Below are 20,507 nucleotides of genomic sequence, written 5' to 3'. Positions count from 1 at the left end.
GGTCTCCAAAAACTTGGTATGGCCATAGATTTGTCTTTAAATGCGAAGAACAAAAGGCCCTTATGCCCAGGGGGGTGGGGGACCTCTTTTGCAGTGACAGACTGGGAGCAGAATAAGCAAAAAAAAAAAAAAACAAAAAAACCCTGAATATATATATAAACTAGAACATGCATCCTCTCCATTGTTTCCACAAATATATTAGCGAAATGCTATAACGTCATGCTACCAAAATGTACCAAGGCATCTGAGATCATCCTTCCAGATTTGTCAGTGCAATGGATGTAAGGTTGTTTAAAAAGAAGCAGAAGAGGCAGATACTCCTTAATTAATTTCTGTTGGAATCAAAGTACAGTTGCCTTATCCAACTGTATTATATCTTATTGCATGAAACCTTCACTAATGACCTTGCCATTTTGTTTTCTATAGTAGATGATCAATGGCCAAACTCTCAAAGAGTTTGGAGTACATGCCATTCTCTACATCAGGGATTCACAATTCAAGAACTTTACTGTGGCACTTCAAGGGTACCTTGGTCCCACACTGCCCCCCCCCAATATTCTGTCACCAGTATGCAATACTCCCTCCCCCAGAGATCCTCATACATGTCACTGGGATGCGTGTGCATGTGTGTTGCATGCGTGTGCATGCACATATGTGTTTCTGCGGCCTCCAAGCCAGCATCACTTGCGACTCTTGGAGCTAAAAAGGTTGTACATCCCTGCTCTACATAATTATACGAAACTCCTTGGAATTTTTGTTTAACTCTGCAATATTTATACACTGCTTTTGAGCTATAACAATTCTCAAAGAGATTCACAAGAAGGAAAGTAGTCTTATACGTAGACGATCTTGCCCTCACATGAGAGTTCCGGAGCACCAGGTGTTGTTGATGGTATCAAATGCAGCTGCTAGCTTTGTTCCCCTGAATGGCAGTGGTAGCAAAAAGAGATACTGGGGGTGGGGGTGGGGAGATGTTCTTTAGAGTCTTTTCCCTAGTCTGTAATGTGTGCCTGTTTTCACTACTGCTGCTGATGCTGAAACTTTAAGCAGATTGTATCAATGCCCCCCATCCTTTATTAGATGCGAAGGCTACTGGAGACACTTGGTGGCAGGGGGATGACACATAAAGGTCTTCTCCCCAAACTTCTCTCTGGTGCCATTTGCTGTTGCTCTTCAAAGCCCTCTCCCAGGCCACCAGGTGTTCCTACTACCTCTGCTGCTCTGAACAGGTGGTAGCAACTGATTAATCATAGATATTCATATCAATATAGATAAACAAGTTAATCAATAGATTTGATTGAAATAAATGTGTATATTAACCGAGCTTCAGCATAGGTGCATTTTTGAAGAAAGTGCAAGATACGGTCAGTAACTTTGTTTTTTATATTTAGAAGGCCATTTAACAGAGTTGGGCAATCTGCAGCCCTCGGGTCACTTTATTGATTTATTACATTTCTATACCACCTTACCACCTGATAGCTGAAGTTCTCTGGGTGGTTCACAACAATTAAAACCATAAAATATGGCACAATAAAATGTAATATAGAACTTCTAAAAGTTTAAAACTACAGCACAAAATCAAAGTCAAAACCAGCAGTGTAAAGATTAAAAAAAAATACAGTAATAGGTTTTAAAACAGAAATGGAAAGACTAAAAGTGCCTGAGAAAATAAGGTCTTCATCTGGTGCTGAAAAGACGACAATGTAGGTGCCAGGCAAGCCTCTCCGGGGAGGGTATTCCACTATCCGGGTACCGTCATCTCATTCAGCATGGGCACCCGGAGAACAGCCTCTGAGGATGATCTTGGGGTCTGAGCAGGTGTATATGGAAGAAGACAATCCTTCAAGTAACCTGGTCCCAAACCATTTAGGGCTTTGAAAATACCAGCACTTTGAACTGGGTTCAGAAACAGATTGGCAGCAGATTACAAAGCACTGTTGTAGTATATTCATATTGAGCAGTCCCCATGAACAATCTCACTACCCTGTTTTGGACCAGCTGAAGTTTCTGAACCATTTTCAAAAGCAACTCCACATACAATGCATTGCATTCATCCAGTCAGGAAGTTCCCAGAGCACGGGTAACTGCAGCTCTGCCCAGATAAGGACGTAGGTGGTATATCAGCCTAAACTGATAAAACGTGCTCTGTGCCACCAAGACAACCTGTGCTTCCAGTAACAATGCTGGATTGAAGAGCACCTCCAAACTACAAGCCTAATCCTTTAGGGGAAGTGCAATGCTGAGCCTCATGTAGCTGGGTAATGGAACCAGTCACTGACAGTACCTCCATCTTGTCTCAATTCAGCCTGTTTATTGTCACTCATCCAATCTATTACCACACCCAGGCAGTGATTCAGAAAAGCCACTGCATCATCTGGATTTGATGAAAAGGAGAGATAGAGCTGGGTACCATCTGCACATTGGTGATGCCTTAGCCCACAGCTCTGGATAACCTCCCCCAGCAGTTCCATGTAGATATTAAACAGCATGAGGGGTAAGACATGAGCCCCGTGGAATCCCATAATATAGCTGTCAAAGCACAGAGCAATAAACCCTTAACACCACTTTCTGGAATTGGCTGTCCAAGTAGGAGCCAGAACGGCTGCAGTAAGGTGTCTCCAACTCCCAGCTAGACAAACTATAGTATTGAATCAACAGGGTCACACTTCCCCTGTCCCTGTCTCTGAAAAGGTCATCCCAAAGGGTGACCAAGGCAGTTTCTGATCCAAAACCAGGCCTGAAGTCTGATTGAAACAAATTCAAATAATCAGTTTCATTGATTATTTCATTGACATCCTACTGGGTGGGGAACAAAGAGGAGGAGGAGGAGGAGGAGGAGGAGAGAGAAGGACTGGCCCTGCCCACTTTTGGCTCTGGCTCTGCCCACAGCTGGCTTTTCCTCCACTTAGCACTGACACGTGGCCCCTGATAGATTACTCCCAAGGGAATGTGGCCTTCAACAGAACAAAAGACTGATGGAATTATTTGGTAAATGCCTCCTGTTAGAAAGGTATTAGCAGAGAGAAAAGCAAAAAGGCAACACAGAAATAGCATTTACAAGTCCCCCATGCACACAGGTTATCTTAGATTAATAAAAGGAGACCAAGAAAGAAACGAAAACAGTTTTACTCACAAATATTCTTGCATATACAATGCAGGTACAAAACAGAATTTTAAAGGAGTTTGTACAGTCCATTTTGTGTTACATTATACCAGCAGGAGTGAGAAAGCAAACACATGTGGTCCCAGCAATGGAGGAAGTGAGAAGGGAGGGGGAGGAAGGGGAGGAGCAAAAGAAAGATATCAGAGGAAACCACACTATAGAGATCCTAGGGTTAGCTGTCCTCAAAATCTCCATGAACTAACTGCAACACTGCCGCATTCCAGCAGCTTGCAGACAAGGTTGCAATACTCCTAACAGAACCAACATCACCTAAAACACAACCCAAGTGTGCCCATAGCACACAGCTCTACTGATCAAAACGGGCACTCCCTGAATGCCCCCCTTCATATATACCTTAGCTCTGGCACAGCACCTGTGTGGTGTAGTTCCACATCACTGAGAACAGCCATGCGGGTGGGTCTGATTGTTTTTCCTCAGCTCCACTTCCTCATGCCGTAAAGTATATGTATGGTTAAGCTTTCTTAAGGCCCCATCTTTTATTAAGCAGTATGGGAGCTGTTCTCTATTGTTGCTCATCTGGTAGAAAAGGCTCACAGAACTGGCACCACTCATGCAGTTGCAGGAGAAAGGCGGAAACAATGAGATGAGACAACTGTATATGGTATAAAATTCAGGCCACGTTTATTAAAGATCTGCAAAGAGAAACTGGGCAGGCCGTAATCTACACCAAGCCCTAGCTAGGCATTATATCAGGCAAAGCATTCTATGTCTGGAGAGTGGCATCAGACAATCGCCACACCCAGGCCATACCCTTTTTGGGGAGGGTACACCGACCCATGCCACGCACACAACTGGGTCACACGACACTGGATGGAGCGAGGAGAGTCGGCCTCACAGGTGGCCTTATCCACCCCGCCCTGGGGCCTCACGACCCTTAGCAGAAGGCCTCAGGTAACACCTTTCACCAAACAACAGTGCCAGAGAATATCACCATCCCTTTCCTTTAAGCGTGCCTGCCCTACCAGCCTAAGCCAAATGTGACCAAATTAACCAAAACCAGAATATTATAATTCCTGAGACATTCTCTCCCCACTTCCAGGTAGAAAAAGCTAACAGGATCGGTGCCACTCATGCAGTTTGTACGACACTGCATCACAGAGAAAGTGTGTGTGTGTGTGTGTGTGTGTGTGTGAAAGAGAGAGAGAGAGAGAGAGAGAGAGAGAGAGAGAGAGAGAGAGAGAGAGAGAGAGAGAGAGAGAGAGAGAGAGAGAGAGAGAAGTGCCTCTGACTTTCTTTGGAAAATTAGAATTTTGTTGATGCTTCAACTGCTTTACTCCGAAGCAAGGTTGTTTGAACCCTGTAATCCAGCATAGCTTAATTTCAGTCATGACCCACACTAGCACCATGGTTTATACCATTTGGCATTCCAATTATGACTTCTAATATCAGGCATAATTACTTGATCGTCAGCTTCAACAAATATCCACCCACTGTTTATAAGGATGAAGGTAAAGCAATATGTGCTACATGGATTCAAATTTCATGTGAATGTCCTGTTGCTGCCTTACTTCTCTTAGGGACAGCTGCCTGTTTTATTCTGTTTGTACCAAATATTGTGTCTGTGTTAGTTTCTGGAAAGTGCTCAATGACTGCAATATATTCAGCCATCCATTCATTTATTTCATTCATATGGATCCAAATGTATACTGATTAGTTCCTTAAGCGGCCCCATTACCATTTTTTTATTTAGAAATTTCATCAGAGTTCTTTCTTCCTTTTAAGAAGACGATGAGGATCTTTCACCCAACTGTCTATGGAAAGGAATGAGCTCAGGAAGTGTGAAGTAATAAGTAATGATCATGAGGTCTTAGGAGGCCTCCTCTTTCGTAACCAAAGGTTTTTCCCCCCTTTCATCCTCCAAAGCAGATAGGGCAACCAGCTTCTTAATGAGGAGCCATAAATGGCTAATTAGCATGGAGCTTTGACAGCTTTTCTCAACACCTTTGGATTTGAAAAAGAAAGCCCCGAAGACCACCCAACTCGGTTTCTGTAGTAAAACTCCTGAAAAAGAAGTTGTTGGGTGTGTGTGTGTGTGTGTGTTTTAAAAATAATAATGATGATTATAAGCATTAGAGTTAATTGTAGGGATAATTAACAAGATCAAAGCAGTGTGAGGTCTTCCATACAGCTGAATTAAAAGGATTCACAGCAGAGGACATTCCATGCACGTCCCTAAGTGACAAAGTCCCCCCACTGGCTGTAATGAAAGCTGGTCCATCACGCCTGGAGTTCTGCAGCCTTTTAATGGATTTCTCTCTGTGAAGTGAATAGAAAGAGGGGATTTTTAAAAAAAATTGCAACCTTTTGATGTTGCTTACAACCAAAGCCCTTCTTGCATACATTCCAAAAACATATATATTGCTTTATTTTCTTTAGATGTAAGCAACGGAATTACACATTATTCAAAAATATGACAAGGGAAACCACACATTGATGGGAACATAGTTAAGACAGCCTTTTCCCCAAACCAATGCCCTCCAGAGGTGTTGGATTACAAATCCCATCACCCCTAGCCAAATGGGGATGCTGGGAGCTGTAATCCAACCCCTCTGGATGGCACCAGGGTTGGGGAAAGGCTGAGTTAAGCACCAGGGAGGGCATCAGATGTTTCTCAGCTATCTTGTTTTCTTTTGCTGTATTCTACCATGCAAACTGGTCTTTCAAAGCATTTGATGAATTCATGGGAGATTGATTGATCAACGGCTCTTAGGCATGTTGGCTATCTGGAACATCCCCACACAAAGGCAGTCCGTCTCTGACTAGTAGATGTTAGAGACAGGAAATGGTTATCAAACCATGTTTGTTGACTTCCAGAGGCTGGTTGCTGCTGGAAATAGAATAATGGACTGTGAATGGAACTTTTGATCCTCTAAGACACGCAACACAACAACCCACATTCAAGGTTGAGTGGGGTTGTCAACGAATCATGGGTTGTGTGAATGCAGCTACACTAACTAACCCTGGCTTGTTAACCACAAACAATCCATAAAGAGAACCCACGATCTCTTGTTGAGTTCTGAACTGTGGGTTGTTTGTAGTTAACAAACCATGGTTTGTTATCACTGGGATCACACAACACAATAACCCACATTTCAACAACAATCCACGGTTTGATGACAATTCACAGTCAACTCATACTCAACCTTGAGTGTGGGTTGTCATGCAGTGTGAACCAAGTCAATGTGTATGTTCTTAAGAAAGGATCTATGAAGAATATGTACAACTTACTTCTTTATCATGTATTAAAGCATTGTTCCCCAAACTGGTGCCCTCCAGATGTTTTAAACCAACTCACATCAGCCCCAGCCAGTATGGCCAATGGTCAGAAATGCTAGGAATTGTTGTTCAAAAATATCTCGAAGGCACCAGGTTGGGAAATGCTATGATAAAGAGAAACATGAATTGAACTTTGGGAGAGATCTGTATTGTGGTTACCTACTTGAAAACTGGAGACTTCAAAAGAACTTTGGATTTCCAATAACTAATTCCAATTCTGGCAACAAATCCAACACAACAGGAATTTATTTTCAGTGCTCTGAACAAAGGAGCTGGGTGGTATTAATTTTTTTCTTCTTCAAACAACTGACAGCGCTTTGGGAGAGTGAGGAGTTGCCAAGGGTTCCTCCACCAGCAACCACAGCCATCATAACAAATGCAGATTTTATACATAAATTAAAATGCTCCCACTGAAACTATACAAAACATCTTTAAATATAACCCAAACTAAGGGCCCAGCATAATGTTATGGTAAACGTATGGCTACTAGTGAACATAGGAACTGACGGGGCACGGCCACAGTGGAATGATGTAATGTCATGGGTACGTTCTACTAGACATTGCAGGGTCAGGGGGTGGGGGAACAGGCACACATTTAGGGTCATGTCCAGTTCATCCCACATCCTTTTGCAATCCAACACAGTTATTCAGATAAACCAGGGATGTCGAACCTCTTCCAACCCATGAGCTGAATTACATTTCAGAGAAGCCCTCGGGGGCTGTGTTCCAGTAAGGGGCGGGGCCAAAGGTAAAATGCAAAAGAGACAGGGCCCAAACATCACACATGCTATAGGAGAGAGTTTGGGATAGCATCACATCCAAGGATGGAATCCTTGATCACTCCAATCTATTGTTATTAATCTCGTACCAAATTTGCACTAGGAGAAATGGGTGGCATTTTTTCTCTGTTATATTTATTTATTACCGTATTTCTTCGATTGTAAGATGCCATCGATTGTAAGACACACACTAATTTCAGTACCACCAACAGAAAAAAGCTTTGATTCTAAGAAATAATAAACGCACCCGTGATTCTAAGACGCACCCCGTTTTTAGAGATGTTTATATGGGGAAAAAAGTGTGTCTTAGAATCGAAGAAATACGGTACATTTATATCCTGCCTTCTTTCCTCCAAGGAACCCAAGGCAGCATACATAATCCTCCCCCTCTTCATTTTATCCACACAACAACCATCCTGTGAGGTAGGCTGGGCTGAGAGTCTGTGTCTGGCCCAAAGTCACCTAGTGAGCTTGCATGACTGAGTGGGGACTAGAACCTGGATCTCCTGACTCCCAGCCCAACACTCTAGCCACCTACACCACACTGGCTGTGTACACATCCAGAGAACCCAGAATGCTGTTCGGCTGTAACCCTGCTTTCATTATAAATAGTCTTGGTTCTCTCAGTAACATAAGCTTTAGTTTCCTCACCTTCAAAGTCCTCCAGGGCCTTTCCCCCTGCCCCTTCTCAGTTTGCTCTTATATCTTGACACATCTCAGCTGGTGACCTTCACTCGTCCAGCTCCACCACCTTCTGCTGTCCAAACATCCATTGTGCCCTGAAATGACTCAACCCTTTCTCTTTTGCTGCCCATTACGCCTGGAACTAATTCCCAGAACACCTCCATCATGTCACCACATCCTTCCTTCAAATCTCTTCTCAAAGCTCACATTTCTATGGAACATTTAGCACAGCGCCCTCATCATCCTTATCGCATTACAACTAAGCTAAGTACACGTAGCTGCAACACTCACATATTGTTTACTGTAGATGCCCCTGATTACTTCTGCCTCCCTTTCCCTCCCCCTTTTCTGTTCCCTTCCTAATACCTATGTCTCCTGGAGATGGAGACGTCTCTTTTTCTTTCTCTACACATTACAAAGATCATGGAGATGCCAGCAAAAGTGACAATTAAGAACGTAAGAACTCCTAAGAGGAGCCCTGCTGGATCAGTCCAAGGGTCCATCTAGTCCAGCATTCTGTTCACACAGTGGCCAACAAGCTGTCAACCAAGGACCCACAAGCAGGACATGATGCAACACCACCTTCCCACCCATATTCCCCAGCAACTGTTCTATAGCTTACTGCCTCTGATACTGGAGGTAGCAGACAGCCATCAGGAATGGTAGCCATTGAAAGCCTTCTCCTCCATGACAAGTATTCCCACACCTATAGTCTTTCTGCATGTCCTGACACCATTGTGATGTACATTTCATGACACCATTGTGATGAACATTTTGCTTTACACTGCATCACTGGCTACTACTGACAGGGATAGGAAAATGCATGGTGCAATAACACTGGGAAATGGGCAAACATGAAGAGAGGGAAACTCAATACAGGGTTGTTGTTTTTGGTGGCAGCTTGGTCCTCTTATTTATTATATTGATATCCTACCTTTTCTCCAAGACACCCAAGGCAGCATACATTATCCTCCTCCTCTTCAGTTTTATCCTCACAATAATCCTGTTAGGTAGGTTAGGCTCAGCGACTGGCTCAAAGTCACCCAGTGAGCTTCATTGTAGAGTGGGGTCTAGAGTTTGGCTTTCCCAAGTCCTCGTCCAACACATAAAACACTACATCACACAGACCCTGTTCAGATGACACACAGATCTACACCAAACAGGATATAACACTTCGAAAGTGGCTTGAAAACTGTATATGGAGTGTGTCCTGGGCCCCAACAGTTGTCAGTACTGTTATAGACCATTATAATGCAGTAGTGTAGCTCCAGCCTAAGCCACAGTGGTTAAGCGTTAGTGTGCCATGTGAACCATGTCTTAGCACATTGTGTGAAGCATTCCTAACCATGGTGGCCATATAACCATATTTTAACCATGCTTACTAACCATTTGCTGCAAATGGGTTAGTGGCCCAACCCTAGTTCAGCATGTCATCTGAACAGGCCCACTGGCTTTTTGCGTAGTTCTGCCCTCCCACAACAAAATGAAAGCCAGTGTTTGGTACAGGGGAGAGAATTTGATTCTACACAGAAACAACCACTTATCATAAGATGGTTGATCATGTTACCTTTCCGGAATGCTGCTTGCTTTTTGCTTTTTTACGGTGAACAAGCGTGCTGCTTGTTCACCATAAAAGGTAAACGGCGAGTTGTAGTAAATCCCTTTATACTCTCAGTATCATTTTCAGAGTTCCACACACTCACTAAAATGGGAGTGTTTCCAGCTTGCACAATAAAGAGAGAGATAATGGCGTTCTTCAATAGCGTATGCCAAAAATGGAAGGGAAAATGGAATCACAATCATAGACATTTACAATGTGTCGGACAATGTTTTCCTCTTCGTACTGCTATTTTTGAACCCATTATCATTGTCTGGAATATCTCTCCTCTTGGAGGAGATCATTTATATAGCAGTGTATATATAACAGTGAATAACAGTAAATTACTACATGGCAGCAATGTTGGACTAATAAATATATTTGTTATCCTTTGGAGGAAGTTGGATTTTCCTCTTGCCAGCTAGGATGAACAGGTATAATTTGTGTCTCGTGGTTCACGAAAGGCCACAGGTAATGGTTGAAATATGCAACAGATCTTATTTTCTTTTCTAAGAAGCAAATAAATCTTTGTTTTTGATAGAGGTTTCTTGTTGCTTCAAAAGCTGGGAAATGCTTCTCATTTTAAGGAATTCCTTTAACATTAAAGTATGCTTGTGGGAGGCTGCGGGAGGATGAGGGGAAAGTACAAAATATCATTTTCTGAACATCTGTAGTGCAGAGGTTATTAATGATAACCCTGAAATGCTGGAAGGTCCTCCTCCTAAGCTACCCATCTTTCACCTTACCTTCCTCACCAGTTCCCTGCATGTTTTCACAGTCCACGGAGCTCAGGCAACTCTCCTTGATGCTTGAGTCACAGGTGGTAGAAGCAGGCAAGCCCGCATTTCATCAACCTTTCGGCTTGATCCTTTCCGTGTTTACTGGGATGTAAGTCCCATTAATATCAATGGGGCTTCCTACTTAGGAAGTGTGCGTAGGTCTTGGATTGCAGCCTTTGAGTGATCAGCTGGCTGAGACGTCTCTTCTTGCACTCTGACCTTGCCACTGTTGTCCATGTGTTCACCTTCCCATCCACTCCTGGAGGGGGAAAAGCACCGGCCGATGAGGCCAATGAGGACATAGCAGGCTCAGTGGGCATGGAAGGTGGACTGACTGTTGAAGGGGAAATGGAGGAGAGAGGGGTAGATGAAACTCTAAACCCAAACACTGCATGCTGAAACATTTTGTTGCAGGGCTCCATTTGTTCCCCCTATTCATGTTTATCTGCTTTGACGGCCAGTTAGCTTCTGGGCCCAATTCAAGGTGCTGCTTTCCCTTAAGTCCTAAACAGATACATACGCATACCTGAGGATCACCTTCCCCCTCACATTTCACACCTGAAGCCACCAGAAGAGGCCCTACTCTAGGAAGAGTGTCCAGATGCAAGAGAGGATGGAGTACATTTTGAAGTGACTCCTGCTAGTTCTCTCTGCCCACATGTGCTGTTCCCATATCTCCAAGGACTCTTTCCAAAAGCACTTCGGTTGTATGGGAGCCATTGTATTCCCCCCCTTTCTCATCAGCCCTGGCCAAGTTAAATGGGACAGGAGGACTCCATGTCATGGCTCTTTCACCCTCCAGGGAGCTGAAATAACCTTACCATGGGAGAGTGCCACATCTAGGCAAGTATGAGAAATTCAATTCTGTCCAGATTTTGATCAGTTTTGATCAGCATCTTCCGGACTGAGTGCAGACTTGGATGAAATCAGTGGATAAAGTCTGTACATTTCCGAGTGTGCAATGCGACTTGCAGACCAAGAAAAAGAATTGTGCTCAACAAGCTGAAAAAGTGCATGAAGAAATGCATACTTTTGAAAAAAGCACACAAATACACTTTTAACCACCGGAAGAAGAATGAGTCTCCTGATGTTCACGATCGTATCTCGGCATGTCTTTCAGATATCTCAGCTTGGTTGCTTCATCGTCGTTTGAAACTTAATATGGCAAAGACTGAATTGCTTGTTTTTCCTCCTAAACCTTCTCCTCATCTCTCTTTCTCTCTTACTGTCAATAATGTTACACTTACTCCAGTTAAGGAAGCTCGTAGTCTTGGCTTTATATTTGATTCCTCACTCTCCTTTATTCCTCATATTGAGACAGTAGCTAAATCCTGTCGTTTTTTCCTATAATATTGCCAGGATTCGATCATTTTTGTCTGTCTCTTCTGCCAAGACTCTTGTTCATGCATTGGTTATTTCTCGGTTGGACTACTGCAACCTTCTTCTCACTGGCCTTCCTTCTTCTCACATCAGTCCGTTGGTTTCTGTTCACCACTCTGCTGCTAAGATCATCTCCTTGGCTCGCCGCTCTGACCATGTTACTCCACTTCTGAAATCTCTTCATTGGCTTCCAATTCACTTCAGAATCCAATATAAACTTCTCCTGTTGACCTACAAAGCTTTTCACTGTCTAGCTCCTTCCTATCTTTCCTCTCTCATCTCACACTATTGCCCCGCTCGTGCTCTTCGCTCCTCTGATGCCATGTTTCTCACCTGCCCAAGGGTCTCTACTTCCCTTGCTCGGCTTCGTCCATTTTCTTCGGCTGCCCCTTATGCCTGGAATGCTCTTCCAGAACATTTGAGAACTACAAGTTCAATCGCAGCTTTTAAAGCTCAGCTGAAAACTTTTCTTTTCCCTAAAGCTTTTAAAACTTGATTTTGTTCTGACTCTTATACTGCCTGTTTGGTGCATTCTCTTCCCCTCCTTATTGTTTTATTATGACTTTATTAGAATGTAAGCCTATGCGGCAGGGTCCTGCTATTTATTGTTTTACTCTGTACAGCACCATGTACATTGATGGTGCTATATAAATAAATAAATAAATAAATAAATAAATAAATAAATAAAAATAATAATAATAAGATACATGAAGAGATGCATACATTTGGAAAAATATCAATAAAAATACAGATGGATTTTCATGCAATTTTTTTTTAAAAAAACAGTTCTCAATCTGATACGGACATGAATCGGAACAAGCTTCAAGATGGAATTTGGAGAATTTTGGTGAAATTGGGTTTCACTGATTTGCACATCCCTTGCCACATCATGGTCCTCTCCTACATGACTTGGGGCATCCATGAATTTGTAGGATGGCCAGGTATCCTCTTTTACAGAGGACAGTCCTCTATTTGAAGAACTGCCAGAGGACTGCCCTCTATTTGAATATGTCCTCTGTTTGAAGGGCTACCCTGTCCAAGTCCAGTATAAAGATCAGGAACCATCACAACTGCTGCCCATCACCAGTGAGCACCTGGACAGCAGGCTGAACACGTAGGCACACAGCACACCTGGTCACAGCCTTCCACGCTACCATGAGATTTCTATATTTCTACCAAAATTATAATAATTATTTCCAAATTTGCATCTATACATATACATTAGCAGTTGCAGATATTATGCAAATCACTGTCCCCTCCTCCTCCTCCTCCTCCTCCTCCTCCTCCTCTTCTTCTTCTTCTTCTTCTTTTACTCTAGAGTGGGCACAGGGCTCTCGATTTGGATCAGGACCCTAGCATAGAGGCAGTGGTGGCAGGAGGACTTTTAAGATCTGGATTGGGAAACCTGCGCCTACTCTAGAGTAAAATTGCAAAGAAGATGTAGTGGCAAGGCTCACATTTAAAGTAATGCCTGTTTTGGTGCTTGACACCAGAGCACTTCCTTGCGTGTAGAAGGCCCCAAGTTCAATTCCTGGCACCTCCACTTTGCAAGAGGGGGAAAGCAAGAGATGATGGGGGAGGGTGGACCAGGCGTCCCCAGGTTGGTGCCCTCCAGATGATGTGGGCTTTATCTCCCAGCAGCCCCAGCCAGCATGCCCAACGGTCAGGAATGCCAGGAGCTGCAGTCCAAAACAGGTTGGGGAAGGCTGGAGTAGACAATACTGGGTTAGATGGACCTGGTATAAGGCAGCTTCCTATGGCTGGTGGGCTGCAGGCTGTGCAGGGTGGCTCCAGAATTTACCGCGCCAGGTGCCCCAGAGCAACTCTTGACATGATGCCGAAGTGGAGAATTCTGATGTGAGAGTGCCTTGTGCATTGGCGTTTTATGCCCAACGGGGGGAGCTATTGCGTCTCCCTTGTGGTGTGATGCCAAAATGTCCCAGCACAGGGAGAGCTCACCCACCTCAAAGCAGAGGAAACACACAAAGTTGTCCCGTCATACATTTTGCTGGAAGCATTTCGCAGCATCCTATTTACCTCCCTATCTCCTGGACATTATTATTTCTGTTGCTGTTGCCACCCTTGCTATCTTTGTTACATAATTATCCCCACTCTACGTCTGTGCACTCTTTTTTCAATCTTTCCTTTTTATGATCGTTACTGTCATGAAAATCAGTAAAAAGATAATTAAAAAAGCACCACAGCTGGGCTAGTGAGCTGTCTCGCCAAGGATGAAACTGTGTGGGCACTGCCCACTAAACCTTAAGAAGCCAGGGGTGGGGAAACTGGGGCCCTCCGGATAGATGTTCTAAGACTACAGCTTCCATCAATCTCAACCAGCATGGCCAATGGTCAGGGATGATGAAGGGTGCAGATTAGGGTGACCATATGAAAAGGAGGACAAGGCTCCTGTATCTTTAACAGCTGCATAGGAAAGGGAATTTCAGCAGCTGTCGTTTGTATATATGGAGAACCTGGGGAAAGTCCCTCTTCATCACAACAGTTAAAGCTGCAGGAGCTATACTAGAGTGGCCAGATTTAAAAGAGGGCAGGGCACCTGTAGCTTTAACTGGTGTGATGAAGAGGAAATTTCGCCAGGTTCTCCATATATACAAATGACACCTGCTGAAATTTCCTTTTCTGTGCAACTATTAAAGATACAGGAGCCCTGTCCTCCTTTTCATATGGTCACCCTACTGCAGATTTGTTGTGCACCAGCTTGGTAGCCTTTGGCAAAAGAAAAAAAAGCCCTAGAAATATTAATAATAAACACATATTAAATATGTCTGGCCAACCACACCTGTGCCTGGAAAGAATAAATAAGAGGAGGGGAGGGACTGCCTGCCAATATGGGACCACCACCCCACAGATATGGGGGGGGCACACTGAGTGGCCTTTTGACTCCAGAGCTGACTCGGTGATGAAGCCTATGGTGCACGTTATTGTGGGGGCAACAGACCTGCTTGCATGTTTCTGAACCTAGTTGTGACTATTGGCTTTGAGGACCTCAGCATCACATTGGCAGGGATCCATAAAGCAGCTATGGTACCTCATCACCCTTCCAAAGCCCTGCCCCTTCCCTCTGAACAACTGTGACTCTGAGACCCAAAACTGTCTTCACTGCCCTATTAGCCACGGAAATCCAGTGAGATGTATGAGGCAGGAGGCGGACATAAGGATGCTTCCAGGTGAAGCTTTTATGATGCCATCGCTCTGCCTCAGTCATGGAATTTTATGGGGTCTTCAGCTTGTTGACTTTGATTTGCAAGGCTCAGATGTTTCCCCACTGCTGCTTCCATCTTTTCTCTTACTATAGATAATCCACTATGAAAGGGGGAAAGGAATAGCTGCACAATGCCCTCTCATTGGTAGTCCTCCTTCTGAAAGCATCCTAAGCTATAGAGATATGGGTTCAAATCCCTGCTAAGGCATAACATTGATCCAGTGAGGAGCAATGGCTATACTGCTGGATTAGGGCTGGGCAGGATCCAGATTCAAGGCTCCACTCAGCCTTGAAGGATGACTTTAGGTCTTAGCCTAGCCTACCTCACAAAGTTGCTATGAGGATAAAACGTACACCACCTTGGGTTCCTTGGAGAAAGGTGGGAAATAAATATAATAAATACAAATACAAAATGTGACTTCATTGGGCCAGTCACGATTTCTCAACCTAACCTCCCTTTCAGGGTGGTTGTTGGGATGATAATCTATCATCAGTATTTACTGTACAAGCCAAGGGCCATGACAAAGCAGTATAACATTCAAAAGCAGAGAGACCTGAAAAGGGGGGAAATCTATACAACACAGTGTGGCCCAAGTTCCCACCACATCCTAACAAAATTTACTCTGGTTTTCTTTACTGATCATGCAAACATTGATACTCTAGAAAGCCAGGACTGTACAAGCTCAAGCCTGTAAGACAAATCCAGCCATCTTGGGGTCCCACTCTAGCTCCCTGAGGTTCCACAGAATCATTTAGTGGTTTCCCAGCTTTTCCCACAGTTGTTCCCCATTCAAAAAGGTTGAAGTGCGTCTCCTAAGACTTAGGCCACAGCTAGACCTAAGGTTTATCCTGGGATCATCCAGGGTTCGCCCCTGCCTGAGCACTGGATCCCCTGTGTGTCACCTAGATGAACAGGTTTGACCCCTGGACGATCCAGGGATAAACCTTAGGTCTAGCTATGGCCTTAGTTACTGGCAGTAAGAGTTTTAAGTTAAAATATGCTGGCATTTTCAGCATTTTGCCCCTGCGCCCTTTCCCTTTAGGCCTGTCCTGAGGCCTCCGAGAGCTTCTCCAAAACTGAATTTGGTTGTCAGGCTAAAACCACTCTACTACAGGCGGTTGCCACGTCCCAATCTGACAACAGATAACAGATTGCTTCTACATCTGAGGTAAATTCCTGTCATCCAGGAGTACCAGCTATAAATTAAGCTCTAACTCCACGAAGCAAGGGACGCACCAAATCCTCAGTCTGATGTGGCTATTTCAGAGACACCCACCATTCCCAGGGCACCTTACTATAGCATCCTTCCACCACAGCTCAAAGCATCACACAGACTTGTAACTCAGCAGATGTGTGCCTTTGCAGTGGGAGAACCAGATTGTCATGATATTTAGCTTTATCATGGGCCTGTCTAGGTTGAGGAAAGAATTCTGCAATATTTAGGGTTTGCACAGTCTTAAAATCATGAGAAGCATCCCAGGCAAATATCCCTGGACTCAATGGAGGCTGGTGGTGAATCCATTCTGGGTTACAGTCAGAACCAACCAGAACTCTAAAGGGGCTATTGAAGGTGCTGAACCTATTTTGGGGATAGGCCTCAGCACCTCAGATAGCTCCTTTAGAGTTCTGGCTGGTTCTGACTGAAACCCAGAATGAATTTACAGCCCCACCAAAATCAGAGCCACCAGCCTCCACTGGGGGGAGCAAGGCCAGGCACCCAGGCCCAGATTTCTTGTCAGTGCTGTGACTGGGCCATCTCCCAACCCAGGCCACCTTGTGGTAGCAAAAGTCATTGTAATGAGTTAGGGGTTCATGCATATGAAGAAGATCATAGAAGAAGTGGATATAATTGTTCATTGCTATATGCAGGAACAGCTTCTGTTGGAGTTCCTCTTTCAGTCTGCTCCAGGGAACGTCTCCAAACTCCCCTCTCTATGTTCCCTATAAGAAGTGTCTCCAAATTGCAACGATCACCACAGTCCTGGCCTGGCAGCAGTGTTGAGCTCTGGGCCCACACTGCTGAATGGGTGCCACTTATCTCACTTACACACCTTAGATGCAGGAGTGGCATGATTTAAGATCCCAGCATGTTGAGGTGTGCTGCACAGTTGTAGGGCTCTGCTCAGCATTATAGAATCATAGAATCATAGAATCGCAGAGTTGGAAGGGGCCTACAAGGCCATCGAGTCCAACCCCCTGCTCAATGCAGTAAGCCACCCTAAAGCATCCCTGACAGATGGTTGTCCAGCTGCCTCTTGAAGGCCTCTAGTGTGGGCTCAGCCTACCCACCCCCATTCCCTGCTGCTACCCACCTGAGCAACGTTGAGTATGATGGCAGTGGCAGCCAGGAACCAGTAGCCAGGCAACAGCTATGGTGGGCCCTGCTGGATTCCCGGCATTTCCCCAAATATGCCAGATGCTGGTGCCATGTCTGTATGAATGTACAAATGCTTGGCCTGTAGACATTGGGGCACTAAGGACAGCCTGATGAAAGTACATTGGTTATGGGGGAGGTTTGCCAACACAAGGCCGCCAGTCCCCCTCCTCCCCCATACTGGATCCAGGATTTGTCTTCCACAAGAGGAAGAGACTTTTCCTCAAGAGGAAAGGCTCCACCGGCAGAAGGTCCCTCTATCCAACTTTAGGGGATACCCCTTTCTCTCCCCCCACCCACACACATCACAGCTCAGCAGGATCTAATGACTCTTTGTGTTGCATTTTCAGGGGGCTGCCAGAGCTGCCTTGGGAAGAAGATAGATGTCCACTTCCACCAGCGCAGTCGATCCAGCTTAAATCTGGATCCAGCCCAATGTATACACCATTGTTGTCTGAATAGAGCTGGTCTGGCCAGTACTTGGTCAAGTCTCCAAAGCCAGAGAGAGACTCAAATGAGCTTCCAGTGGCCAGAAGGTGGCACTTGTGTGCCCAACCCCCATGTCCCTCCTTGCCTATCCTGTCTTGTGATGGTGGGCTGTAGGCAGCCTGGAAGACCGGCAGGACTGGACGCAGGAGAATCAAGCAAGAAAGGACAGGAGCCACAGGAGCCAGGTAGAGCTACCAGGCAGATGAATCAAAGGATGACTGTTCCCAAGCAAAGACAAAGCTTAACCCAGAAGCTTGTGTAGCGCTCTCTGGTCCAGGGAAAGTTTAAAGGCTGCCCAGTCCATTTCTAGTTTCAAGATAATGAACAGCTATCCATCAACCGTGAACACCTGGGCAGCAGACTGAACAGGCAGGCACACAGGTTACCTGGTCTTCCATACTACGGTGAGATGAACTGTATTTCTATTTAAATTATAGTAATTATTTCTAAATTTGCATCTAAATTTGCAAATCATTTCCCTGTTTTGTCCTCTTTTTTTGGTGATGCATTTTCTCTTTTTTGGAAATTCATAAGCGGCCACCCAAGTGCTTGCATTGTGCCACCCTGATGCCAGGAAGAATGCCGTAGCCCTGCAAAGGTTTTATTCTGCATCCTTGGATGGCACACTTCTGGGGGTTCCCTGTTCTCACCTCCAACAGATCCCAACGCCCAGTAACTAGAAGAAACATAAATGATGCAAACCACAGAGATATGTAGACGCATTTACACAATTTGCACGAGAAGTCTGCCTTTCCTGGCACAGATGTTTGAATGAAAATGTAGGCGAATGCAGTTGAGAATTCAGAAAGCAATTTGTAATATGTAATCCAGACTTAATCATGTTCAGAGCAGACCCACCAAAATTAGTAGGACAAGTTAGTCATGGCTAACTTAAGTCCCATTGATTTCAGTGGGTCTACTGTGAGCATAACTAAGCCTAGATCCAACCCATTGTTTTTAATTTTAATAACTGAAAGGACTGTGTTTGTCAAAAACCTGACAAATTTACTTGGAAGTTCTGATTTGAGTGGAACTTACTTTCAAGGAGACAGACTTGAGAATGTAGCTCAAGATAAATAAGGATGAGCAGCTCAAAATAGCACTTGTGGATATGTGTATGTGTGTGCACTGCACAAATATCTCATTAAGCACAGCCATTTGTCTATCTCTAAAGATATTAACAACATATGTACCTGGAATGTGTACATATATGCAGGCACACTAGAAACATTCGTTCACATAAGCACAAAGTATACATGCCCCACAAATGCTTTTCAGAATTGCAGTGCACATGTCTTCCAGGCACAGTATTTGACACAACCACTACTGGAAATCAATAGTAACAGCTTCACCTACGGCAGCCGAAAATTCTACGAACGCAAGTTGGTCTGAGATTTCATTGTCATTTCTCTGAGCAGAAAGAGAAAGAAGGATGCTAGGCGCATGAGTGCATGGGTACCGTGCAGAGGATTTTTATATACCTTCCCAAGTTTCCTAAAGTTACATTGCAACCCTGCTTTGCACAATCTCACTCTAGTCCAGGGACTGCACAAACTTTGCTCTGCCAATGAAATTCTCCTGGCGAGCCTAAGGAAACAGTGGCCAGCTAGCAGATAAAACGGCACTTCTATCCCATTGCGCATGGCTTCCCTGCATCCCTCTCTCTGCACGAGTCCTAGCTCCCAGCTGAAGAGAGACAAGATGAATGAAATCTCCCCTTCCAAACAGCAACACCCCCACCGTGTTCACCCGCTGAAGCCATGCGAGTTCTGAAACATGAGAGGGTTTCTTCTACATTGTTGCAAAACAGGAGGCAAGAACCCACCCACTCCGGACCCCGACACACACACAGAAACACACACACACACACACACTCATGCACGCACACTGCTGGAAATCTGGCCAGATAAATTCAGCTAGTTGCAGAAAGTTGCATAAAGAAAAACAACTTTTGCTGCAATCGTCTCTGTGCGGATAAGATGTGAGGCACTGTACCTGTTTAGAACTTGGCTGCAGCAGAGGAAGTGAACACTCCAGTGGCTTTTTATTGTTGGTCTTCTTGCAGCAGTGAAAACTCACGCCTCGCATTTTGTCTTGAGGGGGGGAGGATCCCCCCCCCTCAACAGCCCAGGCAATGCAACCCTGATTTTTGATGGGCTGAGAAAGAGAAATCCGCCTCTTCAGGGAAGTGTCCTAACCCATTCTGTGTGGCATTAGCAATGGATTCACCTAGTACTAGCTAACAATGTGATGTCAAGCCTCTCTCCTCTCTTCTCCACCCTCTTAATCCATCCTGTCTAGGGATTGGTTGGCTCCATGACCCAAGAGACTCCACAGGGCATTTCAGATGTCAACATATGTTTCCAACACATAGCTGAGCAAACCATTCAGCAAAGAAACTGCTACACATAAGGCGCAAACACACACACACACCACCCCCACCAACCCTCAGCAGCTCAGTATTCCAGCAAATATGAGCAAACCTTGCTTACTGGGATGTAAAGACCAGAGAACCCCTTGAGTAAGAATTGAAACCTTCGTTCCAAATCAGGAATCATTCGTCCAGAGAAAACAATGGCTGCACTTGTAATCCAGTTGCTTTAGGAAGGTGGTTGAGAAAACAAGCAGAGGATTAGTCTGTACATTAAACAGTGATTCCTGACACAAGCAAAAGTAGTTGCGTTGACCATAAGTAAAATTTCAAAACCCACATTAGTGTAACACCTTTGTTTGGCCAACTG

General features: G+C 44.6%; 1 protein-coding gene across 1 annotated transcript in view; it reads right to left on the bottom strand.

Moving 5' to 3' along the window:
• The window catches only part of TNS3 (tensin 3), a 315,310-nt gene extending 295,322 nt beyond the window's left edge, over positions 1 to 19,988 (bottom strand). The window contains exon 1 of the mRNA XM_063130602.1: positions 19,762 to 19,988. Coding sequence (XP_062986672.1) covers positions 19,762 to 19,854 — 93 coding nt within the window. The 5' untranslated portion in view covers positions 19,855 to 19,988. The remainder of the gene's footprint in view (positions 1 to 19,761) is intronic.
• Positions 19,989 to 20,507: the final 519 nt, after the last annotated feature.

Source organism: Elgaria multicarinata, chromosome 1 (assembly GCF_023053635.1).
Source record: "Elgaria multicarinata webbii isolate HBS135686 ecotype San Diego chromosome 1, rElgMul1.1.pri, whole genome shotgun sequence".
Classification (NCBI taxonomy): Eukaryota; Metazoa; Chordata; class Lepidosauria; order Squamata; family Anguidae; genus Elgaria; species Elgaria multicarinata.
This window is presented reverse-complemented; position numbering and strand designations above follow the sequence as displayed.